Source organism: Capronia epimyces, assembly GCF_000585565.1.
Source record: "Capronia epimyces CBS 606.96 chromosome Unknown aczIQ-supercont1.4, whole genome shotgun sequence".
Taxonomy (NCBI): Eukaryota; Fungi; Ascomycota; class Eurotiomycetes; order Chaetothyriales; family Herpotrichiellaceae; genus Capronia; species Capronia epimyces.
The window spans coordinates 953,023-977,826 of record NW_006912907.1 but is presented as its reverse complement, the minus strand read 5'-3'; the positions used below and the strand labels follow the sequence as shown (position 1 = coordinate 977,826).

Below are 24,804 nucleotides of genomic sequence, written 5' to 3'. Positions count from 1 at the left end.
TTATTCAATCGGGTCCATGAGTTCAAATTGCAGAAATTTGGAATGTCCCGTCGGGAAACGATGTCATTGCTCCAGCTGAACTGTTATCGAAGCTGCAGGAAGCTGTGAGGCTCGCTAGCGACAGCGTCTCTTGACGTGCCGCGGGCGTCGCTGCAGATCGCCGCTACCCACGCTTTCGTACCCCCGACACCCTGTCCACAGAGAGAACGCGTCAACATTGGACATCCTGCCACGCAACAGGCATTCCTTTCTTCCGCCGTAATGTCCTCAGCTTCGACTCCTCCAGGTCCGTCCCTTGTCCCCGATTCCATATCGTAGCAAGTCCGACGGCGTGCACCGCTTTCGGCGCCGACCTTTGCTGGCGGCTATTTCTTGATTCATGCATTGGACAAGATGACATCGAAGCCTACATCAAGATGGAATTTCCTACAACATGCCGTTGCCTCGGTCGAATCGAAGCTGGACACCATCCTCGCAGAAGAAAATGACCCACTGAGGAGAAGCACTACACCCGCGCAAGCATCTCGGGACACGGCTCCTTCTAAGAGAAGTATGCACCAGTCAGCCTCAACAGTCTCGCTCGTGATTAACGTCTCTATAGTATCCTCAGAACTGTCGCGGAGTAGTAGCAATGCGTCAGCGTCTAATGACCGGCTTCAGGAACGCCTTGCGCGGGCTATGGCAAAGAAGAATGGCAGCCGTCCAGAGACTCCGCCTACTGTCATTGACCAGTCACCAACACGACCCCCAAATGATGATGCCCCTGCCACCAGTTCTGAGAATACTAGGCTTGAGAATGAACCCGAGGTTGAAGGACCACGGGCGGAAAATGCTTCGAGGACGACTGAGGACGCAGCATTGGGACCACACGGCGACAGCGCTATTTCGGGCGAAGACGTGAAGGACCTAGGACTTGAAAACTTGGTCCCAACTACTAAACCTGCTGGCATCTCTACCGAAGTTACAGGAGTGAGCCAGACACTCTTGAGGGGAGACTCCCAAGATATACCGAGGAAAGGTGACGATGCCTCCATGAGACCTGAAGCCGAAGAGACAGAGAAGATCCAAGAAGAGACCGGCACCTACATCGAAAGAATAGATGCTCTGCAGGCAAAGCTTCAATATCTAAGCAACGAGGCTGCCCTCTCAGCTAGGCAAGCTGCGACTTCTGCAGATGGCGGCAGCCTCGAGAGGAAGCTTGCGGAAAAGGATGAGAAAATAGCTCTTCTTATTGAGGAAGGGACAAGATTATCAAAATCTGAAATGGCTTACCTGACCGCTTTGAAGAGATTAAAAGCTCAAGTGGTAGCGAAAAATAAAGAACAAGAAGCAATGAAACTTCGTGCCGAGAGGGCCGAGCGCTCCTTGAAGACCATGGAGGATCGGGCGAGCAAGGCTGAATCAGCAAGTAAAAAGGCGGAACAGCAGCTCATGACAAGTTTGAGGACCGTCAGCGATCTGGAAGCGATCAAGAAGGAAAGAGATGCACTCCACGCCACCCTGGCCGAGATGAAAACGCAGCTATCAAAGGCAAACTTAAGAGCAGAAGCTGCTGAAAGCAAAGCACAATCAGATCAACTGGAGAAGGAACGAAAACGGATCACTGAGCTAGAGGATGATTTGACCAGTGCCAGAGTCGAAAGAGAAATCTCTGATGATAAGTTGCGGAGGGAGATAGAACACTTACAGGCAACTCTGGAGAAGGAAAAGGAGCAAGCTCGTGCAATGGAGAGTGAAATGCTAAGCGAACAAGCCGCGCTGGAGAGCAAGCTCGAGGCTTTCCGTGTTCGTGCAGAAGAGGCTGCATCGACAGACCAGGGACATCAGCAGGCGAAACTCCTCCGACAGATCGAAACACTCCAGAGTCAGTATGCCTCGGCGAGTCAGAATTGGCAGGGTATTGAGAGTACCTTGCTCGGCAGAATCACCAACCTGGAGAAGGAAAGGGACGAAGTCGCAGCGAGGGATACGGATCTGCGAAAGAAACTACGAGATGCTACCCTCAAGTTGAAAGGAGCCCAGAGAGAACTAGAGAATCTACAGACTGGGTACGCAGACATGGAAAAGAGCTTGGCAGAAGCAAACGAAGAAACGGAAAGATTGGGCCGGAAAGTTCGTCAACTAGAAGAAGATCTGGCCACCGCTCTGAAGGAGGCAGAGGAACAAAAGGCAACCGCTGCACGCGAATTGAAACGCAAAGTGGAAGAAGAGAAAGCCAAATGGACGGCAACATTGCACATTCAGCGCACCGAATCTCCCGCCTTGTCAACCCGCAAGAATTCGAGTATGGCTTCCGACATGAACCATCTGATGAGCCCCGTTCAATACGAACGCCCCAGCAGTCGGAGATCATCGGTAATGCCAGGGGTTGACCCAAATACACCCCCTCCACAGCAGTCGACCACTTCATTTAGAGGCGTTCCCACAGGCTCCGTCCCTGAAACCCCCTCTGTGGTGGCATCTATGGACCAGGACGAATACTTCGCTAACATTCCTCCTACACCTCTCTCAGCAAGTCATCACTCTCATCGAGGCGTGAACGATCTCATTTCCGCGTCCACCGTCGGGGCCGGTCCTTCAGTTCAGTTGGTCGAACGGATGTCTGCCAACGTTCGTAGACTGGAGAGTGAGAAGGCGGCATCAAAAGACGAGCTGCTGCGGATCGCTACCCAACGTGACGAAGCGAGACAAGAGGTGGTAAGTCTGATGCGCGAGGTCGAAGAGAAACGAAAGGTTGAGGCTCGGTTGAACGCTTTGGAGAAGGAACATCAGAGTCTGAATGAGCGGCACCAAACCACTCTCGAAATGCTCGGCGAGAAAAGCGAGCAAGTGGAGGAGCTCAAGGCGGACATCCTGGACGTGAAGCAGATGTACCGGCAGTTGGTAGATACCATGAAATAATCCCGACATATTCGATGGCATGGTTGGGCGTCGGCAGGTTGGTGGTTTGTAGCATCCAGCAATAGATCAAAGCTCACTCGAACTCGATCCCCTCCCGTTCAGCAGCCTGGATAATGTACGAACGGACCTTGTTGTCTGGTGCACATTCGATTGCAAGTTTGCCGTCACTATCCTTCTTGTCCGTTTCTGCGCCCGCTTTCAACAGCTCCACCGCCACATGCGCATGCCCTTCGCTGATTGCATGATGCAGGGACGTCATGCCGTCCATGTCTGTGGCATTGATAGGGGTCTTGTTCTCGAGCAGAAGCTTCACTATCGGCACGCTCCCGACTGCCGCGGCTCGATGGAGAGGCAGCTGCCCGCGTTTATCCTTGGTCCTGGCCGAAGCACCGTGTTTCAACAAAATTTTGCAGATCTCGAGGTTTCCCTTTGACACTGCGAAGTGGAGAGCCGTGGCACCAATGTTCGTGGTGATCTTGGGATCAGCTTCTTTCGAGAGCAATAGCTCAACAATGGCCTCGCCGCTATTTTCTTTCAAACTCGAGGCGATCATCAGGGATGTCCATCCTGAGCCGTCCTGTGCGTCGGGATCGAAGGATCGGGTCGATGCGAGGAGTTTCACAATGTCGAGATGGTTGAAAGCACATGCCCAGTGGATTGCCAGGCGTTCGTCTTGATCCACGAGTTTGGCGAGCCTAGGATTCGCCTGGAGACCCGTTAGCATGAGTTGAGATCTCGAGAGAAATGTTGGAGGGAATGTACGGACGCTGAGAAGCGATTCGACCACTTGGGCTGGCAGAATCCTGTTAGTACTCAAACAACAGCAGGATGTACAGTCGAATCCTCACTTCTTCCTTCCCTCGCTGCCTCATGAATGGCATATTTGCTCTCTGCATCTGTCGCAGCCATATCGAGGGTGTTGCACACTTGTATTGTTAGGCAGAGGGGCATGTCGCGTCCAGAGATCATTTTTCCCCGCATGAAATTCGGGCCAATCAAGTTGACATCAGACTTGGCCCGTTTGCCATGTTTGCAGCCGATCCTGAAAATCGACAATTTAGTGGCAGGCAGTACAGCAGCACAACTGCTTGCTGTCTACTCCGTACACTTCGCCATTTCTTACTCCCATTCGAACTCCCTGCAGTGCAAATATGGCGGCCGCAGCACAGTCCCTGACCGAGCGGACAAGGGCTATATTTGGCGACGATTTTGGCGCACCGACTGACGCCCATTCTGTCCCCATCACCACCTCATACAAACGAAAAGTCGAATATGAAAGTGTCCGCGAGCTGCCCAAGGCCCTTGCCGAGGCGCAGGCCAAAGCCGCAACCTCCCGAGGACCCAAAAGACCTAAAGTACAGTCTGGAGGAAACCAGATGGCATTGGTAAAGAGCGAGGGGAAAGCCGACTCACAGTCACCATCGGCGCAAGCCAACGGGCAGGGCACAGGAAATAGTCTTATCCGAAGACCCAACATGCAGCAACCTCGACCAGAGTGGCACGCGCCCTGGAAGCTGATGAGGGTCATCTCAGGGCATCTAGGCTGGGTGCGAGCTTTGGCGGTCGAGCCCGGCAATCAGTGGTTTGCGTCGGGTGCTGGCGACAGGACGATCAAGATCTGGGACCTGGCATCAGGACAACTTCGGCTCACGCTGACGGGACATATTTCTACTGTTCGCGGGCTGGCGGTGTCGCCTCGTCATCCATACCTATTCTCTTGCGGAGAAGACAAGATGGTCAAATGCTGGGACCTGGAAACGAACAAAGTGATTCGCCACTATCACGGGCATTTATCGGGCGTCTACACACTCTCCCTACATCCGACGCTTGACGTGCTTGTCACAGGTGGTCGAGACGGCGTAGCTCGCGTCTGGGACATGCGGACTCGATCCAACATCCACGTCCTCAGCGGCCACAAGGGCACCGTCACCGATGTCAAGTGTCAAGAAGCCGATCCGCAAGTCATCTCCTCCAGTCTCGACAGTACCGTGCGGCTGTGGGACCTTGCAGCTGGCAAGACGATGGGGGTGCTGACCCACCACAAGAAGGGTGTCAGAGCCCTCGCTATCCACCCGAAAGAATTCACCTTCGCGTCCGCCTCCGCAGGCTCCATCAAGCAGTGGAAATGCCCCGAGGGAGCGTTCATGCAAAACTTTGATGGCCATAACGCCATCATCAACACTCTCGCCGTAAACGAGGACAATGTTCTCTTCAGTGGCGGTGACAATGGCAGTGTTTCCTTTTGGGATTGGAAGACAGGTCACAGATTTCAGTCAACGGAGTCGCTGGCACAGCCTGGCTCGCTTGACGCTGAGGCCGGAATTATGAGCAGCACCTTCGACCAAACCGGACTGCGGCTGATCATGGGCGAGGCAGACAAGACCATAAAGATCTGGAGGCCAGACCCCGATGCGACACCCGAGTCACATCCGTTGGATTGGAGGCCCACGATGGGGAGAGTCAAGTACTAGAGTTTGACCTCTGTCTCGGATGTCTGGTATTTGGGGATAACAACGCGAGGACTCCTCGAACAGTTTCAGCGACGGCGTTCAGGCGCAAACAAGGGACTTCGTGTAGCGGTCGATGAAGAACTGTTTGAACAGCACGAACAGCAGGGCATGCATGGCAGAGTATGATCCGAGGGAAAGGATTTCCTGGCATTAAGATGGACATACATGTTGACAAAAGCATTTCGTGATACCCCCGACTTTGCCTCATGATTTGTCAATACAGCATCACAATGAAATTACGTATTTGTGCCATGGCCTCCACGATAGCACTGAACTCGGCAAGATCCCACGGCTCCAGGAGTTTGCCAACGGCTCGGCCCAACACAGTCGATATGCCTAGACTTGCCCTTCGGGTCACAGTGGCTTGAACCCCTGATATCCGGAGTCGACGACTTCGCGCAGAACCTTGCGGTACGCGCCCAAGCCGCCAAAGTAGAACAGCACCGTGTGTTTCCTACCTGGGACATTGGCACCAAAAACCCACGAGTCCGTCTTCCTGAAGAGGCTGTTGTGGCTGATTTCTTTACACACCTGCGTCCAGTTGTCCTCGGCGCTTTGCAGTGCTTCGATTACCGGGCCAAATGCAGACGAGTTCGAAGGTGCGGCAGCCGAATTCGAATTCGCCACGCCATTGCTTGCGTGGTTCTTTGCCCGGCCATGCTCTTCTGCGGTGGCAATGGTGGCAGCAATGAACTCAACCTGTGTTTCAATGGTGGGCGGGATATTTGTGAACGGACCGTTGGGGCCGGTGATCATGAACAGATTCGGGAACCCTGACACGCATACCCCCAGATAGGTCGTGGGCCCGCCGGTCTTATCCCAGTGATCTTTCAGACTCTGGCCGTTGCGACCCTTGATCGCGATGCGGGTATAGTTGCCATCGACCGCATCAAATCCCGTGGCGAAAATAAGGACGTCGAGATCATATTGGGTGCCGTCTGACATGGCAACCCCGTTTTCCGTGATACCCTTGATCGGGTTCTCCTTGAGGCTGACGATATCAACATTTGGCCGGTTGAACTGCTCATAATAGCCCGCGTCGCACAGCGGTCGTCGAGCATAGAAGTCGTGAGGAGTCAGTTTCCTTGCCTTCTCCGGATCTTGGACGATTTGACCGATCTTCTTCCGGACGAATCTGCATGCTTCTTCGTTCGCTTCTTCGTCCACGGTCAGGTCACTGAAGGTCCAGAACATGAATCGGAACCCGTTCCCGCGCCGCCATGCCTCTTGGAACTTCTCCTCTCTTTCCTCGGCAGAGACGCTCATGGCAGGGATCTTGGACTCTTCGAAACCAAAAGCTACCACGCTGTTGCGGACTTGTTCCCAGATCTCGTCATAGCGGCTGTTGATTGAATCGCGGTATTCTTTCGACACCGGCCCGTCGCCGCTCGGGACACTGTACTGCGGGGTGCGCTGGAAGGAAACCAGTTGGCGCACCTCTTTGGCAATGGCTGTGATGACCTGGACGCCAGTGGACCCGTTCCCAACTATACCGACTCGTTTGTCTTTGAAGTCGTGCGTGCGTGGCCAATTCCTGCGAATGAGTCAGTGGGAGACTAATGGACTCCGAAAGGACGAGGGAGGGCCTGCTGTACCCGGTATGATACAACTCGCCCTGAAACTTCTCAATGCCGGGGATGTTGGGATAGTTGGTCTTGGACAACAGACCCAGGCCGGTGACCACGTATCGAGCAGTGAAGGTGTCGCCGGTCGAACACTGCACCAGCCAGACGTTGTTGGCCTCGTCGTACTGCGCCTGCTGGAGTTCGGTGTTGAACTGCATGTGCTTGCGTAGGTCGTATCGGTCGACCACATGTTCGAGATAGGCCAGGACATCGGGCTGCTTGAGGTAGTGTTCTTTCCAGGGGTAGTTGATCAGGTCGTCCTTGTCCCAGCTGTAGCGGTAGACTTTCGGGATGGCCTGTGAGCATGCACTCCAACGTTCGCAGTATGCACGGTATACACCATCTTTTTGGCCATGTTGCAATCCTGGATGGAATGGGTCGGGGTGGAATGCGAAGGGCTTAGGCTCACTTACTGTAGGATTCTGTATCAGACATGGCGCCCGGGTATCTGTTCCAATACCATGTGCCGCCGACGTCTCCTGCCGCGTCAATCACTTTCACCGACAGGCCTTGCTGCAGCAGTTTGTGGAGCTGATAGATTCCCCCGAACCCGGCCCCGACCACAAGGGCATCGAAATGGGGTTGGGCCATGCTTGAGTTGAGGCTGTCGCTGACGCTGAAGCTGGTTCTGTTTCTGTCGCTGTTTGAATTGGCAATGCAATCTCAACGGTCAGCCCAGATTCATTCTGATGGCCAGCAGGATCAATCGCTCAGTCGTCCTTTAGAGAGAGCGGCACGAGGTGACACACGACCCTCGCCCTCGCCCTCGTCCTCTCAGGATGGACAGGGGGCTGGCCCAGGAGAACCGAGGCAAGCGAGTGGGAGCCGGTTGGGGTCGGGGTCGATGCCAGAAAATGCGGAGGGAAGCCTCGTCTGTGCTCGTCTCCTCCAAAACAGGATGCCATCGATCCAATAGGTAGGCGAAGTCGTTGTCACCCTCACATTGTCCAGGTCTGGGGAAGCGGGAATCCCCCCGCATTCAGACGGTGGAGCGGGTGGTCGGGTATTATGTACTATTGATACTGTAGGAACCCTTTCCGGTTCAGCTCTATCAGTAGCGACAAGTGTTTGGATGAGGCGGTTGGCTTGCCTTTCGTGAGGAGAGGCGTCTTTCCCGGTCGAGCATGACCATGGGCAGGGCTTAGGCTGGGCCGGTCATGGAGGACAAGTTTCTTCTGCTGTGATCATGCACGTACTTGTAGCCCAATCGCTCCCCCTAGTGCTGGTGATTTGTTCTGCTCTTGTCCCCTTCTTTCATTGGATCTGACTCGGGGCTCTTCGTACCAGACTCCAATTTCTCCCATAGTAGGTCGACTCCCTCTTCAGCCCCGTCGATATCAACTGCGTCCTGCCTGTACTGCACATTTGCCCTGTGGACGGGGTTGAGGAACGAGGGTCTCTGTGATTTTCTCCTTGGTGGCGCGGGATCGCGGGGGTGGACCGGCAAACTGTTCGAAGAGCGGCTGCATAAGACGGTAAGATGTCTCTACTTAACTTCCGGCATTTTTCGTCTGTTCATATCCGTCGGGGACGGCGAGGAGTGAGACGAGCGGTGGCGGTAGTTTCGGATGTAACTGAGAAAGGAAGAGGGAATTGGAGGAGACAAAATTAGCCATGACAATGTCTGACGAGCTTGGGTGTTGACACGCCGCAGGCAGGCGGCGTGCTGCTGTATATGTGGATGGTGTTTTGGGTGGTGTCAAAAGGGAAAGGAAGACGTCGTCTCAAAGCGACTCGAGTATTTGGTCAAGACAAGACCAAGACCAAGACCGCATGCTGTCTGCCATGGTTTCTCGCTCTCCACAATATTGAATGACTCGACTCGTGGCTTCGGCGCTCGGCAGCAGCAGAGATTGCTCTTGCAGACCTACTGAGCTAATGTATATCTTGGGAAACTCATCTGCCAGACCTCCAAATCTCGGCAAACCCGTTAGTTTCAAGGTCAAAGCAAGCTTCAGCATCAGGGCATATACAGAAGATCTCATTGGAAAAGTTGGGGCATCGTAGTCGAATACAGCGGCCAGACTTCGGCTCGGCATTTACATACTCCCCCTGATAGCTGGCCCAGCATGTGAAGCCCTGCTCCCGAAGCTCTACTTAGGGAGCACGATATGCATAGATTAACCAAGTTCCCAATCCTTGGAGTTGTACGTATTCCGGCGAATGCTAGGTACGAGGCGAAGAGCGTTTTGCTGATTACGAATCGCAGTTCCTTATGCTAGAACGTTCGTTGCGATATCCCTCAACTCCAGCATGCGCGCTCCGCATTCTGCATACCGAACTCCTTGGACATTGGAGCAGCATGCATGGCTGTAGAGCGTAGATTGTGTTTATGTAGAACAGATCCCAGATTCTGGTCTCTTGGTCAGCTTCAAGTTGAGGTTGTCATCATGCATGGCAAGGCTGAGCCCCCTTTAAGGGCCCCACTTTTGTTCTGGTGTCAAAAAATCAAAAATCGGTCAGTAAGCGCATCCGAGGTGATCAAACTCGCAGTGCAAGTAGACAGATACCTGTTAGTCCTATACCATCATTGAAAGTCTGTCATGGGGTGCAGTGTCAGGGAAGACTACTTGGTTACCTAGGTAGACTGTGTAGCCCCCCTCGCTACACGTGATGGCAAGGATAATGCTCTGATTGGGCCCAGGCCCCATTCCCTTCCCTTCACCGCCTCTAAGTCCTCACGGCGACGTGCTTCGACGCGAAAATATAGTCGCATTGGTTGCACAATAGATTTATGTATATGTATCAGAAGAGAAGTCCTGAGTCTATGTTTTGTGTGTTGGGGGTGCTGAGTGCCATCGATCAATTATATCTTAATGAGATCCAGTTTTGTTACTGTACCGAAACCCTCCAGGAGAGCAAGACAAGATTACAGAGTCATATCAACAGGTTTTGTCGGCTTCCCCAAGACTTCCCAATGAACCTTCAGGCCTACTTGGACTGACTAGTGCCATACAGGCGTGGAAGAGCGACAGCCTGCTCCTTTTTCTCTTTCTCTTCCTGCTCAGCCAGTTTCTTCTTATAGGCCTCGTCCTTCTCCTTGGATTTCTTCTTTTCCTCCTCCTTCTGCTGTTGGTAGGCGACCTTCCTGCGGATGTCATCTATCGACTCTCACCAGGTTAGTTATTCAGTTGTCACTTCCCCAGTCAACACACTTCACACCTACCCGTCCGAGGCGGGGGGAAAGATCATTACGAACCTTGCTTTGAGACAGGAGTCGGAAGCCCAAAGGGTAAGAGTGCTGGCTTGGCGTTGATATCGCTGTCAGACACGTTCAAGATCAATTCTCGGTGGTTGTCCTTCACGACACAGTACACCGCCCGGTCGTCGATTGAACAGCCAATCCCTTCAATCCTTAATCTGACTTTGCCGACGAAGTTTTGATGGTTGGGACAGGTGATTGCGCCCATGATGTCCTGGTTGAGCCGTTCGCTTTCAACAAGATCGGTATCTAGGAACTCCTCCGAAATGGTCCGGCATGGTGCTCGGCTATCTACCGCCGCTTTCACGACTTTCCATTTCAAGGCTCGCTCCCTGGCTATCCGGACCTCCACTTCTCTTGGTTGCTCCACGGTAGTTTTGGTACTGCTGACGATCTTCGTAACTAGCTCAAGGATGTAGGGGCGTTCTGGTCTGATGTCTTACTGAAGGAGAAGGTTGCCGTGTGGCCAACTCAGTGCGAGCCTGTCTCTAGTTAAACTTGCTCCAGGGATCCTTCAGCACCACCACCAGGGGTTCGGCCACTTGACACAGCCTAGCACGCACAGGCGGGAGCGGCGATCTCATGAGCACTAGCCTATGCACCTAGCTATGGTGTCACTAGTCTTGGAAACCCTCATGGCTTGGACGCTCGAGATTACCACACAGCTGCCATAGTATCCGGCATTGTTCCAGCTGCCTGCCTTGTTTTTGGGCAAACACACCAACGCTTCGGGCTGAAATGGGGGGCCGGCGGGCGTTACCATGAGTCTGATGTTCAGTCACCTCCGAAAGATCATGGTGTCCTGGGTCTCTGGATAATGATTGAACTCTGGTCGTGCTTTACCCTAGGCAAGTGTTCTGTGTAATTCTCGAGTATGATTCGTTCGAAAATATCTTGTTTGTCCTACGTGCAGAAGCCCCTCGTACAATAGTTGCAGATGGCTCTCTGGAGAGTCAATGCCACGTCACAACAGGTAACAAATCAAAGCGCCAGCGAACCCTGCCACCATTCGGCGCACCGTCGTTTACTCTTCACCGGTTAGTCTTCTGCTTCTTCACATTCCGAACAAGGCTTTCGCCGAAGGTGGCCAAGCTGCATAGTCAAGGAGACGCTGAGGATTGCCCTGTGTCCAGCGAGATCCTCAAAGACGTGGAACTCTGTATCTCTCATTTGTGTCTCGCAAGGCAGCTGAAATGGTATTACGACCGTCCCCAAAGACCTGACTTTCTGGCGCCCAGCAACGCTCATTTCGGATTTGATGCTTCCATCTACGGGCTCGAACCCGTAGGACTCGGCCGTGGTTTTGGCGATGGCGTTACCGCCATCTGCACATGTATCCATGCTGGCCGTGAGCAAGTCGAGTCGACCACTAGGGGTGCGTACAATCAGCTTCAGGCCTCTGAAGGCGTCCACATCTTGGCTTGAGACCATGCATGAACCTGGACAGGGCAGTCTCAGGGTGCAGATAGACGGTCTGCCCGTGTGATCATCCGCATGAGAGGCTTGAGTGTCCTGTTGGGTACGCGGGCGTAGCGACGCGATGCATTCTTTGACGAGATGCAATGCAAAGAAGTCTGTAGCGAGCCTCAGGTAGGGTAGAATAATGCCTTTATTGGCATTTCTGTGCCGTCTTTCCCTTTTGGCAACCTCATGGTTGCCCCATGCTAAGCTTCCAAGCATTTTAAGAGCATTTTAAGAGACTGACTTGTGTACCCAATCGCCCCCCGGTTTTGGTGGTGATGTTGTCGCACGACTACTCTTTTTCTACCCTTCCTGAACACAATCCAAAGATGAAGGCAAGAGTGGCAATCGACCCAAAGTGGCCCTCTCAGGCGCCGTGGACGACACTAAGCGCAGGCTGCGAATCATAGACGTAGGACCTTAGCGAGGCAGGGGACGAGAGCACCATGAGGTTGAGAGGTGCCCGTGGGCCCCGGCTTGTACCGGGCCAGAGTCAGAAACCTTCGAGCGCTTCTGTCACGCACGCAAGTGATCACGTCCCCTGGTGTCGAGCCGACCCATCCGGGGCCGTCACATCCTATCGGTCCGTTGTCTCAACCGCTCACCACTGCCCATGATGTAGGTAGATGATAGCCTGAACTTAAGAACTCCAACGTGTCTTAGTAGGCGCTAAGGAGGCTAAGCTGAAGTTAGGCGCACCCCAACTAGGTGTTGATAAAGCGGCAAGGCGACATCCTCATGTGTCATAGCACACTGGCAGATGCTAATTCAATGACTGCCATTATCACTCATTGCCAGTGGAAGGGTGCTTTCGATAGCACAGAACCTCCAACCACTCGGGCTCTCACATACAGAGCTCTACCTGATGCAGATGCATATGACCCTTGAGCAACCTAGCCATGCTAAGTGCTGGGCTCATGCAGAGAGAGCTCGTCGACCACTGGCCTGGCCCTGGGCAGTCTTAAGGTCTCGCCATCAGACCAGTATACCAGAGCTCCGGTCGCCTTTACGTGGAGCTACGAGGACAGTACAAACATTGAAGATCGATTGAATCATATACCATACTAACACATCTCATTTGAATCGAAATATCAACGTTAGAACTCTTCGGAGAATCGTCATATACCATCCAACACATGAACACCTAAGAACATGTTTCATCCCGCCCACGTTGCGCAGTCTGATCATCTTGTCATCGTAGGTCGAGCATCCAGGTCCAGTGCACATGGGAGCACTTCAGTTAGTTCTGCTCTGTCCATTAGCATGGCTCTTGCTCTTGCTCTTTTTCTTTTTCTTTTTCTGGTTCTGGTTCTGGTTCGGGCCCTGGTTTCCACCACTGTTATCGTTCGGATTTTGAGGAGCCCCTCTGTGAAGAGGATTGTCTTCTTCTTGCTTTCTGAGGGCATCCTCTTCTGCGAGCTGCTCGGTACGCTTCCGTGCGGCTTTGGCGGCTGCAAGACACCAACATTTGCCCATCAAGTCAGCCTTCTATATTCCGACGAACAGTATTGGGAGGGTGGATGTGGATTCAAGTGGTGAGATGTAATCGTGACCTCTGTCTACGAACCTTTGCTTTCCCGCTTCGTCGTGAGAGGGGCAGCTATATTTGAATGCGCCGGCTGCCAACATCTCTCTCTGCCCGTCATGCCCACGGCGAGCTCTTCGCTTTCGACGATACAGAAAACCGGGTGGTCACGGCGTTTCTCAATGACCCAGATCTTCACTCGTTGGGAGTTGTCGTGTACGTCGCATAGATTCTGCGGGCTGCTGAACTCTATCAAGCCGACACCAAGCCCTTTGCGCTCCAGGAGACCTCGTGTGATCCAGCAGCAGCTCCCTGATGGCTCAAGGTCGACTACAACTGGGATGTATTGTTCTTTCGAATGGTACATTTGGACGGTTAACTTTTGGGCCTGTGCGTGGCCAACACCAGCACCAGCATCCGTGGACATGCCGCGCCTGACATGTACTTCAGACAGTCGGTCCATGACTGTTTTGTTCGGTATGTATAGGAAACTAAAGGATAAATTGGGCGGAGAGGAGAAAACATGAGTTGAGGGCGAGACTACACAATCCCACAGGCGGGCTCCCGATGCTTCAGATCTTATAGCCCCTCGACCACCGCAAGCCTGCCTCCAGCCGTGCTTTCCACCAAACATACACTCGCAGGGCTCGGAGTGTCTAGCCCAACCTCTTGCGCCCCAGAGCTCCCATAGGGCAGCACCGCAGCGAGTGCGACGCGGCTTCGACTGTGAATTGAGAACACGAGTGCACGTGTTCAGGGGCATACTCTTGGTGATGGATGCGCTGGAAGCAGCGGTCAAGCTCCCGGGTCCATTCAGCGTTGCGAATCTAAGGCTACATCGATAAAGGAGGGTGGGCTGACAAGCGGCCACCTCTTCTCCAGGCATATCGGGCAACAAGTCGGTGAATACGTGCCGACAAATGAAGGACTTTTGACATCTATCTGAAGACTGCTACGTACAAATCGCCAGCGAGCATAGACATGACCCTTGCGGACACGTCATAAACCCGGGACAAGGCCCTAAAGGCCTGTTCATAGGGAGGGATTGAGAGCTGGAGCTGGACAGGCCCTAACCGGTGTGCGCTTTCGAATTTGCGCAGGCAATGCAGTGCACGATTATGACATGACCAAGGTCTGCGGTGTCCTGTAGGCCCAAGAAGGCCTCGTACGGAAGCTTGTGCTCGGGAAACAGGTAGAACTTGATCACGACCGGCGGCTCTGTTTCGAGCCAGCAAGGTGTCTTGATCGGGATGCGAGCAACTCGGCTTGACTCAATAGTGATGTTGCCCAAGGCAGTCAGTTTTTTGGGTTTGTCAAGGGTTGTTATCTCTCCTCCCCATTCCTCAGCCATCCAGTCTACCATCATTGAAACCTTTGACCCCGTGTCTTGGATCGCCTCGACAGGTAGGTCTTGTCCTAAGATGTCGACAGCACGGATTGGGAGCAGAATAGCCTCTTGTAGCTCTCGTTTGGTGAGAGCACGTCTGCCGCTGGAATGACACGACGCGGGCCTTTGGTACCCAACGATTGCCACGCTACGAGAACAGCCCAGTCCTGGTGTAGCAAGCGCCTGCTGTCTTATTTGATCTGATGCTTCGCAGCAGCCGGTCTTCTTGCGCTGCTGTGGACTCTTGTCATGATGAACAGGGCTGTCTGCAGATTGGCTGAGGCTTCTAAGGCCGCCTCCGTCGCCGTGACCATTGATATCCCCTTTTGTGTCTGGGCCATTAACCGCTCTAGCATGAGCTAGCTTTTGTGCCCCAGACTGCGACTTGTTCGGGCCATTATGTACCACTTCCGACATAGCTTGTGGTATCTATGGAAAGTAGGCGGTGCGAGACAGGACAGAACAATAGATTGTCGTGAGGTGTTACTCGGAAGCGATTCGGTCAAAATGTGTGCATCGGCAGGGCAGGGCAGGACAAGGCAGGACAGGTCGGGAGAAGGCTTTCGACGGTTCGATCCTAGCAGAAGAAGGGCAAAGAACAGAGCGTCAAGTTCAGCAGAAACCAAAGACACAGTCAACGGATACCGGGAAGAAGAACTGCGGGAAAACTCAGCAAGACGAGCCCAGCCGAAAAGGAGTATGGAATCTGACCACGCTGTGTGTGCGATCAAAATTGCAGGCAGCCTCGAAGGAGTTGCTGGGCCAGTAGTCATCGCGAGCCAACAAGTGTTACCTCAGCCTCGAGAAAACGGCCAATCGCACCATCCGATTACAAGGAGGGATTGTTTCAATCAGTAACCAAACCCTAACGAAGCTCGGCAGACCCGTCACAGAAGATTCCATCTGCGTTGGCAAACCAGGTCGCCGGTGAAGGTGACGACCTGTAGGCCTCATGCAGCCAGCTAGAAGTCATCACAACTTCGCGCCGGAAAGGGGGAAAGAACACAGGGGAGCAAGTCGCTAGTGGTTTGAACCCCCCCAGTCTCGATCCACTGCCGTGACCGAAGCATCTTGCATGTCCAAGGACTTGGGGAAGCTTCATCACCATCTCGCCGTGCTCGTAAGGCCTGCTTGTCACGATGGGAGCAATCCAGAGTGTGATGAGAACTCCTTCTCCTGGTATTATGATGGTATCGGGTTGGTCTTCGGTTCGGCTTTGGCTGCATGATCCGGTGCTCTCGCTCGTTTCAATCGTGCTCTTGGGGCCAATAAGTTCGCGGTGAAAGTTGGCTACTCCGTAGTCGGGCACTACACCGTTTTGCGCCAGGGTAGCGCCGGGTCAACCAGCCACGATGATAAGACCGCCATAGCGTGTTCTGTGTTGTGCTGACCAGTGACCACCGGCTGCGCCCCAAGGACATAAGCGTAGCGTAGCGTGCAGCCAACAGGCAACTCAAACAAACTGTGTCTTCGTCAGCCCAAACTCGTGGTCGCGAGCGTGAGCAGACCCAAGAGAGGTTCGACACCGAAAGACGAAAAGGAGAGTGCATCTCGGCCATAGCCCACTGACCAAGGGCAGCATCGAGCTGCGCCAGTGGACAGCAAGTAAGTCTTCTGTCTGTACTCGGTGGCTTGTGACCTGGGTCGTGAAGAAAGCCGTAAAGAGAAATATCCCTCGCCTCTTTAAGTGCAGTCACGTGGAGAGAGGGAACGGTCCTCAGACCTGCATTGCGCCATTGCGCATTGTGGCAGCAGCAGTTCGACATCCCACAGCACCCTTGGACTCTTGCATCAGTTCGTCGAGTCAGATGCTTCGATCCCCAGTAGCTCGATCATGCTGCGAACTCCTGCGAACTCGCGTTCATGTCTTCGCTGCGAGATGGCGACCTCATGCCGTATCCCTGCTAGCTTGGGCAGCCTCCTGAGTCGTGGACAGCCGAGATTCGGTCGGAAGTTTGTCGGACGAATGGCTTGCCAAAAGAAAGCAACTGCCTATACCAGTAAAAGGCTTGAGAGGGTGTGACAACCTCCGCCCTTCCTGGGAAGATAAGACATGGTGCAAACAAGGTGGGCGGATGCAATATCGAATGCGAGGGGATGTGCGTCTATTTATGCCTTTGGCTTGCCTCCTGATTGCATTCTGTCACAGCCCCAAATTGTGCGTACAAACCATACTAGCCAGCCGCTGACGGATCCAATGGCGCTGCCGAGCTCCTATTATTCCCGCCATCACCAGCCTCAGCAGGCGTCCAGCGTGCGTCCATGACCTACCTACCTGCATACCACCCTTTCGGTCAATCAGCGTTGGCTCGAAGGCTAGGGCATGGACTATTTACTGATTTGTTCTCTGGAAAGGAGGGTGGTAGTGGCAGAAATGATGGCGCAAGCTTACCGAAGCCTGTCCTTGGCTGCATCTCTCTGCCCTTCATTGACGTCGCACCTGTAGCAACATGCGTCGTGGCCGTTTCGCCTGTCAGGCAGCCTCTCTTTTTGGGCCGCGGGAGCTGCGATCAGGTTGGCACTCAGCCTGCCTGTGTCCTCGAGCTTGGGTAGACCGTCTACCTTCCAGCGTCGATGGATTTTCCTTTTTGTAAAGGCCGTCTGGTCTACCATACGAACTCACCAACACTCAGACGTTACACAAAGCTGAGATGGAGGCCTACGACAGGTTGGCGGCTTGTATGAGCAACTACGACGACCTTGCAATCTTTCGACGGTTCAAGGTCTTGCATTGCAGAAACCTTCTGTTGATGGAAGCAGAGCTGATTCATAAACACGATGCCTTGGTGACTGCCATCGCAAGGGACCGTCTTTCCGACGATCCCAAGCGAAAGCAGTTGTCGTTCAACTTCAGAGATCTCCTTGCATCTCCAGATACATACGACGATGGAAGCCCGAGCCAAAAGCAGGTCATGAAAGAGATACGTCCACTTTTGAAAGACTATGGCACGTCTTCCCATTCTGTCATTGATTTCTTTTGGGTCGCAGTTTGCAGTTTGCAGTTTGCAGTTTGCAGTCCTCACGCTAACTCCTCTTTTTCGACCTTTCGCAGGCGAGTTCCTCATCCTGTACCAGAGGCTTTGTGAGCTTCCTCCTGTGAACAAATCCAACCTTTCCAGGCTCTGGCGCTTGTGCTCAAAGGGTCCTGAATATCGTCCTTTCTTCGAAGGGGGAGAATATTTCACCTGGCACAAGGGAAAAGCGTATGACTTGACATCTTTATCCGGCAGGACAAGGAACAGAGACATGCTCTCAAGACTGCTTGACAAATTTATCACGACTGTCTATCACTGGGCGGTTGGACATCGGATACACGAACAAATCTCAGTCGATGCGAGCTGGAAGCTCGAAGACCCGGTCGATATGACCCACTACCCGGACCACTACAGTCCGGCTGTGGTCGATGGCCTGACCATGATTCTGGCGCCAATTCTACCGGCAACGTCGATCTTTGCTCTGTACTTCATCAAAGATCCTCTGGTTCGCATGGGCATGATTGTTTTGCTGAGTTTCCTGTTCAGCGCTACCCTGGCTCTGGTGGGAGTGCCACGCAGGCTCGACGCCTTCGCGGCCACGGCTGCCTTTGGTGCCATAATGGTGGTCTTTGTTAGCAACAATACTGACTGTGGATGCTGAAAGTCGGCTTGGTTCAGAGAGAATCAAGCCGGCTTGTGAAGATATCGAGAGGAGGAAGAACTGAACGGGTCTTGTATGGCGGGCACCTAGGTGGTGGGTGAGGATTAGCATGATCAACAATCTGAATCTACTGTCACAGCTGTGAAGGCGGATACTGACACAATCTGAGAGCATGGTACTAGTACCTGAAACCTCATAGGCCTGGACTTATCTTTGTTTGCAGTAGACCCTCCAAGTCTGGTCGATCGTTGAGGCTATCGCCTCACTTTACTCAGGTACATATAGTTCAGACCTGCGATGATCAATGACTCAAGTCATCTGTAGTTTCTCAAGCCAGCTAGTCCATGATATCACACGTCTAGTGTAATGCTTTCTTGCGTTCTTGATTTCATAGTGTATAGTGTATAGTGTATAGTGCATGATCCGTAGTCCATACTAACAGAGCTGAATTGAGTCCATCCATAATAGAGCTGAGCTGAGCTGAGCTGAGCTGAGTTGAAGCCTGGGTCGAAGCCTGAGCTGAAGTCTGATATGAAGCATGAGCTGAAGTCTGATATGAAGCATGAGCTGAAGTCCCATATGGAGATGGAGGCAACCTCTTCCCTGCAATGTATACTCTACACTGCACTGTGTATTCTGTACTGTGTACCCTGCACTCTCACTCTGCACATTTAGCAATACAGAGCACAAAGTACAAAGTATAGGGGACAGGCACAGATCAAAGTACGGATACGGAGCACAAAGTATGGAGCACACAGCAGAGTACTCGGTATCTACGGACGATTTGTAGAGGAGGGCAGCATCGACATATTAGTGGCAGCATCGCTCGGGTCATTTGGTCCTAATTGCTCCGTTCCCTTACGTACCAGGTATAGTACCCTAACAGACTAACAGTACCCTAGGTCTGCTAAGGTACGTCTTCGGGTCCCGCTGCCCAGGGGGTTCCATTCGCTTACCGCCTCGGTTTCACACGACACGCCATGCCACGCGCACGGCAAACGACGGCCAGGAGGCCAGGATTCGTACCCTTAACCCCTAAGGCTACGGCCGTACTCGTACAACCATCCTGGGCAGTGGGCAGTGGCAACAGAGTATCCTTGCTATATTCGAATCATGGTCTGTCGCGTCTGCATCTCCATCTCCAGCTCCAGCTCAGCTCTGGCCCAGGGTCATGGCCCACGAGGAAACGAAAAGGAAGAATGAAGCTGGTAGCTGATTTCTGGTAATTAGCAGGAAGTTGGAAGCTGAGAGCGGCTCACCCATCTGTCTCAAGTGAGTGAATGTCAGTCTCACGTATCCGTACCGGAGTCTTTACTCTGTACTCCTTACGGAGTACGGATACTCTGTACAGAGTAGGAGGTAGGGGGTATGGAGGATTACAATGGTACTCTGTACCTACCTACCTACCTACCTATAGGTACCTACATACCTACGCTCAGAACGCTGCTGGGGGCCTTGGGCCTGGGCCTGAGCCTGGGCCTGGTCTAAGCCTCCTGAGCCCTATATTGTGGGATTTCCCTCCCCCCTTCATGCTAAACCACCTAATCTAATCAAAAAAAATTGTCAAAGCCCAACATCTGCATCTATCTTTTGATAAGTTATATATGTAGGGGGTATGAGGTGGATATATTGGTCGTAGTGCTGTGGTATGAGCCTTAGGGCCCCATCCGTCATTTCCTGAACTTACCTCCTGGGGTTTTGATATGGCGTCTCGACTTGACCAGAAAGAAAGTTCCTTCTCCAGGACAGGAGAGTAGAAAGTGAGAGTACACAGTACGGAGTACAGAATCCACATTCAGTGTTAGTACTTCTACTGGCACAATATATGTTGCAAGAATTCGCATCCTGGTAAAGGTCGCATCAGCAGCTAATACTGCACTATACATTCATCAGAATTCTTGCTAGCAACGGCGGCAGCAGCGGCAGCAGTGGTAGGAGTAGTAATAGTAAGAGTAAGTCGGCACACTCAAGAGAAACACTTCATGTACTGCGTTGCATACTATACCACTTTGTACTTTGTACTCTGTACTCTGTACTCTAAATCACAGTCACTACCGATCAAGCCTATACTCTAGATACAATCACAGCCGAGCAAGCACCTCGTCCGTAGAAAGCACCTCGCCGAACGCAAACGAGAACCCACGCAATCCCGCCTCGTGCTGGGCGCGATTTGCACTCGACGAAGCGTCCTTGACCAGCCAGGTCTCGTAGCCGCGATTGAAGGCGCTCCGTGCCGTGGTGTCAACGCAGCAGTCGGTCATGACGCCGCAGACGACGACGCGCTCGATCTCGGCTACCTCGAGCACGGCGGCTAGGCTGGTGTTGAGAAAGCCATCATAGGTGTTTTTCGACACCACCTTGGGGAATTCTACGCTCGTAGCGGCCGGGAGCGACTGGCCCAGAGGAACGACAGTGGCCGAAGAGGATGTTTTTCCCGTGTAAGCGCTGGGGAGGAACGGGTGCAGCTCGTCAATGAGTTTCCAGCCGTCGGATCCCGCGGCGATCGAGTCTGCTGGGCCCCATTTCCGCACGAGCTGGCTGGGGGACGGGTCGGTGGTCAGTTCGTCCTGCGAGTGGCCATGCTGCGTGAAAATGATGGGTGTCTGACTCTGCGAGAAGTGCTTGCAGAGGCAGAGGATGTTGGGCAGCGCCCGCGGCGTCATCGACTCGAAGAAGACTTGCATGTCGATGACGAGCAGGGCTGTTTTGGGGGACATTTTAGAGGCCCAGGCCAGTCCTCTTAGGTAGGGTCAAGTAGACTCTGTTTGTCTGTAGTTGGTCGGCTTGGGTTAGGTTGGATAGAAAGGAAGGGCCTTAGCCCTTCGGCTTAGGAGGCTTAAGGCTCAGGCTAAGATTGCTCGCGGCGCGTCACCGTCGCAGTCGCAGTCGGGACGGGATGGTCTGGTCTGGTCTGACACTTGTCGCTTGAGAATCTCGATTCCACGGCCGACGATACTTAGGCCCTGGGTTTGCCGTCAGCTCTGGTTGCTATTGATTAGTATTGTGCTGTTAGATGCGCTCGTCCGATGCTCCGAGAAGGAGGAGGAGGTCTGCCCCAAGAGGTACAGTACATGTACTGTACGGTAGCTGTTCAGTGTTGGCGACAATGGTCCGAGGTACGGTCGTTGCGATTTGCTGCCTCACTGCCTCATTCTGTATTCCCTGTTCAACCCACTGTCAAACCATTCCGTCGATCGATCGATCAATCCATCCTTTGTACCTTGCTGCTCAGCTCAACTCGGCGTGTCGGCTTTGTGGCCGTGACGTCAAAGTCTATCGCTGCACATTCCGTTCGGTTCGGGTCGCACAACACGATGTCAACCCTCAGCCCCCAAAGAATGCATGCGAGAAACCCCTTGGCGAATCTACCTCCCTTCTTTCAAAACTGCATTTCAACGAGAACCAAGAGATAAGGACCACATTGAAAGGTTTGTGCAGTCGCGATGCCTGAGTCGACCATACTGCACCTGCAAGGCTAAAATGGCCACCAAGGTGAGACAGAACAACGCGTGGCCGATCAAGCACTTTGGCAGGCGGTCGGAATAAGCATGGCACTGGCTCCTTTGTCTAAACGCTTGCGGACTACGGTTATCTTACACAAAGGCAGCAGCCTGGCAAAGGCCCAACCTTGAACCAGTGCGTGGGACCCAGGTGCAGAAAATGTCGGATATTACCTGTTTGAGCGCGCCAGGGCGATCGTGCCTCAGCCTCGTGGGGAAAGAATACTTTTGACCGACTCAGCACACCACAGCCGGCGCGAGATGCCACAAGATTGGGGAGGAGAAGGAACTATAAGTCATGACCCTCCAGCATGCGCAGTAGGTGACCTCAAGCACAGTCAAGGAGCAGCTGACGTTTTCGAGAAGCGCGCCGACCTAGACCACAAGGCTGCCATGTCGGTTCAATGAGGATCTGGACACAGTCGCATGTTCCAAAGGGCATGTGAGGGCCACCGGGTGCCTTATTGCCGTACGCGTAGCATACATGGTCTATTGTCATGGGAGGCTCAAAGGTACCACGCTACACCTGTCGAGAACTCCATGTTCAAGCATGCAGACCCAGACCCAGACCCAGACCTAGGGTTCGCCAGAGTGAAGAGTGAGCCGGTCCGGTCCATCCACCGAGGCTGCGAGTCTATAACGACAAAGAGTCAATCTTGCCATGTCGTGTGGTGTGGGAATGGAATTGTGGCGGGGACTATGGACCAGGACAGGCAAGGCACAGGGAGAAGACAAGACGGAAGACTCGGAAAGAAACGATTCGAGAGTTTATTATTGCCTGCCAAATTTTGCGAGCCGGAAACAAGAACGAAGTAATGACTGAAGTGAGAAGCGAGCTTTTTTAGATCATCACCCTGCTCAAATGAATACGAAACAATGCCTTCTCGTTGCTAACGCTGTGGCTCTTTTGAGTGTACTGTATCTTGTATCTTGACCGAAGTGACATCCACCAGCTCACGTCAGGTGAGTCAACGCAATGGGACAGGGACAGGAACACAGAAGTCTCTTTGTGGTGTTGGTGCACCGTGTGCTGGCCCAACCTTGCCTGACGTGGTGGACAGTGGACAGTGGACAGGTGAGCCCGACGTGGTGGACAGTAGACAGGTGATGACCAGTCTCGGTCTGGCTCTCAAATCAACCCCTTGGTCCGTTGCTTCATGTTCTTGACATCAATGTCCTCCCAGAAGAGAGTGGACACCAGGGTGATGGAATAGAGGCAGGTGGCGGTGATGAGCATGAGGCGTTGGGTCTGGCCGTACGACTTGTCGATGGCGTCCCTGGTCGGGCTGCCGGGAGGATAGCTGGCCTGAACGGTCAAATCGCCGTAGATGGTGGCCAAGTCGGCCTGGGCGCTGGCGGGCAGGTTTTCGGCCAGTTTCTTGGGGAAGATGCCCGTCCACATGGCCGAGGCGATGGCCAGGCCAACCGAGCTGCCGATGTTGGCGACCATGGCCTCCATGGCCAGAACAGCGGGGATGTTCTGGTGGCGGGAGACGGCCATGACCGACATCTGCTCGCAGATGACCAGCGTGCCGCCGCCGAAGGCGATGAAGATCTGCGTCATCACGATGTACCCGATGTTGACGTTCGGTTGGCGGAAGTGGACCATGAGCCCGACGCCGAGGATGGTCATGGGCACGCCGAAAAAGAGCGCGTACCGTTTGATGCGCCCGTTGAAGCGGATCGCCACCCCGATCACCAACGCCCAGAAGGTCGACCCGACCGTGTAGATGTTGCCGATGTACGAGGCCTGCGTGATGCTCTGTCGGAACAGCACGATGCACAGCGAGAAGAAGTACGCGTCCCAGATGTACCAGGCCAGGTAGATGCTGGCGGCCATGATGTAGGTGAAGATGACGGTGCGGTTCCGGAGGAGCGTCCAGGGGATGAACGTCACGGGGGCCAGGTATTTCTCGTACAGGCCGAAGGCGATCATGAGCAGCCCGCCGAAAATGATGAAGCAGATGATCAAGGGCGACCGCCATTCGTCCTTCTGGTACGAGTACAAGCTGAACGACAGCAGGAACAGCGCCAGTCCGGCACTGATGAGCAGGAGGCCGATCACGTCAAACTCGCGGCAGTAGTAGATGAAGGTTTGGAACGGCGTTCCTCGGCTGGGCCGCGGGGGGATGAGACCCAACTTGATCGCTTTCCGTTGGTTGCGCAGGAACAGTAAACAGAGCGGAGCGCAGGTGATGGGCAGGATGATGGACCAGATCCCAAATCCCCATCGGAATCCCATCGTATCCAGCACGCTGTTGGCTGCCGGTCCGTAACACCAGGTCACCGCTAGCCAGGGCGACGATGCAAAGGCGATCATGAAAGACCGATTCCGCAGCTTCGAGGTATCGGCAATGAAGATGGTCAAGGCAAAGTCAATCCCATAGTAACCGAGGTTGTAGAAGACCTGGGCCGCGCAATATGTTTTGACGTTGTTGCACCCGGCCATCATGATCAGGCCCAGCGTGATGGACGCGATCATCAAGATGAACGCTTGGGGCCGACCCCAGATATCCATGATTTTGGCAAACGGGAGCTTGAAGATGCCGCCGATCAAGCTGGAGATGATGCCCGTGGTCGCGGTCAAAGAGTGCATTGCGAACGAGCTCGTCACGTAGGGAGTCAATGTACCGACGATGCCAGAGGAGAAGCCGAGGACGAATTCAATGATCCAGATGCTAGTTATTCGTCAGCTCACTATCATCTGCGCATATGGCTCCTCGACGGCATCTTACAGGACGTAAGCCAGGATCAAATCGCGTCTAGTCCACACCTCGGTCACGGCCTCAGCAAGTTGGACACCTCGTTGAGCGTCGGCATCGACCTTCTCACTGCCACTGTCGCCGGTGTCAGAGTCCCCAGCGACGGCCGCTTCCTTCTCCCGGATCTCATGACTGGCAAGAGTGGTCTCCCGCTGCCCAGCTGCTGATTCTGGGCCGTCCACATCGGAGGATTTGCCGCGGTCCAGCCCCAAGTCGAGGGTGCGAGGAAATCGGAACCTCATCTTGCACGAGAACAGATGAGAGCAACGAAGCCAAATTCAATGGTATGCAAAGC

General features: G+C 53.6%; 10 protein-coding genes across 10 annotated transcripts; 3 read left to right on the top strand and 7 right to left on the bottom strand.

Moving 5' to 3' along the window:
* Nucleotides 1–393: 393 nt before the first annotated feature.
* A1O3_04984 (uncharacterized protein) lies at nucleotides 394–2,901 on the top strand (the record flags this gene model as incomplete). The annotated part of the gene is made up of 1 exon (XM_007735112.1): nucleotides 394–2,901. One exon carries the CDS (start codon nucleotides 394–396, stop codon nucleotides 2,899–2,901), a length of 2,508 nt encoding a protein of 835 aa, XP_007733302.1.
* Nucleotides 2,902–2,974: 73 nt separating this feature from the next.
* Nucleotides 2,975–3,810, bottom strand: A1O3_04983 (26S proteasome non-ATPase regulatory subunit 10; the record flags this gene model as incomplete). Its single annotated transcript, XM_007735111.1, has 3 exons — nucleotides 2,975–3,607; nucleotides 3,668–3,693; nucleotides 3,750–3,810. 3 exons carry the CDS (start codon nucleotides 3,808–3,810, stop codon nucleotides 2,975–2,977), a joined length of 720 nt encoding a protein of 239 aa, XP_007733301.1.
* A 242-nt stretch (nucleotides 3,811–4,052) lies between these two features.
* Nucleotides 4,053–5,372, top strand: A1O3_04982 (pre-mRNA-splicing factor prp46; the record flags this gene model as incomplete). The annotated part of the gene is made up of 1 exon (XM_007735110.1): nucleotides 4,053–5,372. One exon carries the CDS (start codon nucleotides 4,053–4,055, stop codon nucleotides 5,370–5,372), a length of 1,320 nt encoding a protein of 439 aa, XP_007733300.1.
* Nucleotides 5,373–5,765: 393 nt separating this feature from the next.
* A1O3_04981 (cyclohexanone monooxygenase) lies at nucleotides 5,766–7,627 on the bottom strand (the record flags this gene model as incomplete). The annotated part of the gene is made up of 3 exons (XM_007735109.1): nucleotides 5,766–6,945; nucleotides 7,007–7,319; nucleotides 7,450–7,627. 3 exons carry the CDS (start codon nucleotides 7,625–7,627, stop codon nucleotides 5,766–5,768), a joined length of 1,671 nt encoding a protein of 556 aa, XP_007733299.1.
* Nucleotides 7,628–10,257: 2,630 nt separating this feature from the next.
* On the bottom strand, nucleotides 10,258–10,545 carry A1O3_04980 (uncharacterized protein; the record flags this gene model as incomplete). Its single annotated transcript, XM_007735108.1, has 1 exon — nucleotides 10,258–10,545. A coding segment is annotated over one exon (288 nt), but the record flags the coding sequence as incomplete, so codon positions are not given.
* A 731-nt stretch (nucleotides 10,546–11,276) lies between these two features.
* On the bottom strand, nucleotides 11,277–11,918 carry A1O3_04979 (uncharacterized protein; the record flags this gene model as incomplete). The annotated part of the gene is made up of 1 exon (XM_007735107.1): nucleotides 11,277–11,918. One exon carries the CDS (start codon nucleotides 11,916–11,918, stop codon nucleotides 11,277–11,279), a length of 642 nt encoding a protein of 213 aa, XP_007733297.1.
* Nucleotides 11,919–14,293: 2,375 nt separating this feature from the next.
* Nucleotides 14,294–15,028, bottom strand: A1O3_04978 (uncharacterized protein; the record flags this gene model as incomplete). Its single annotated transcript, XM_007735106.1, has 1 exon — nucleotides 14,294–15,028. The coding sequence occupies one exon, from the start codon at nucleotides 15,026–15,028 to the stop codon at nucleotides 14,294–14,296; it is 735 nt and encodes a 244-aa protein (XP_007733296.1).
* A 2,234-nt stretch (nucleotides 15,029–17,262) lies between these two features.
* On the top strand, nucleotides 17,263–18,247 carry A1O3_04977 (uncharacterized protein; the record flags this gene model as incomplete). Its single annotated transcript, XM_007735105.1, has 2 exons — nucleotides 17,263–17,605; nucleotides 17,664–18,247. The coding sequence occupies 2 exons, from the start codon at nucleotides 17,263–17,265 to the stop codon at nucleotides 18,245–18,247; spliced, it is 927 nt and encodes a 308-aa protein (XP_007733295.1).
* Nucleotides 18,248–20,328: 2,081 nt separating this feature from the next.
* Nucleotides 20,329–20,964, bottom strand: A1O3_04976 (uncharacterized protein; the record flags this gene model as incomplete). Its single annotated transcript, XM_007735104.1, has 1 exon — nucleotides 20,329–20,964. One exon carries the CDS (start codon nucleotides 20,962–20,964, stop codon nucleotides 20,329–20,331), a length of 636 nt encoding a protein of 211 aa, XP_007733294.1.
* Nucleotides 20,965–22,876: 1,912 nt separating this feature from the next.
* Nucleotides 22,877–24,751, bottom strand: A1O3_04975 (uncharacterized protein; the record flags this gene model as incomplete). The annotated part of the gene is made up of 2 exons (XM_007735103.1): nucleotides 22,877–24,425; nucleotides 24,483–24,751. The coding sequence occupies 2 exons, from the start codon at nucleotides 24,749–24,751 to the stop codon at nucleotides 22,877–22,879; spliced, it is 1,818 nt and encodes a 605-aa protein (XP_007733293.1).
* Between the last annotated feature and the right edge of the window lie 53 nt (nucleotides 24,752–24,804).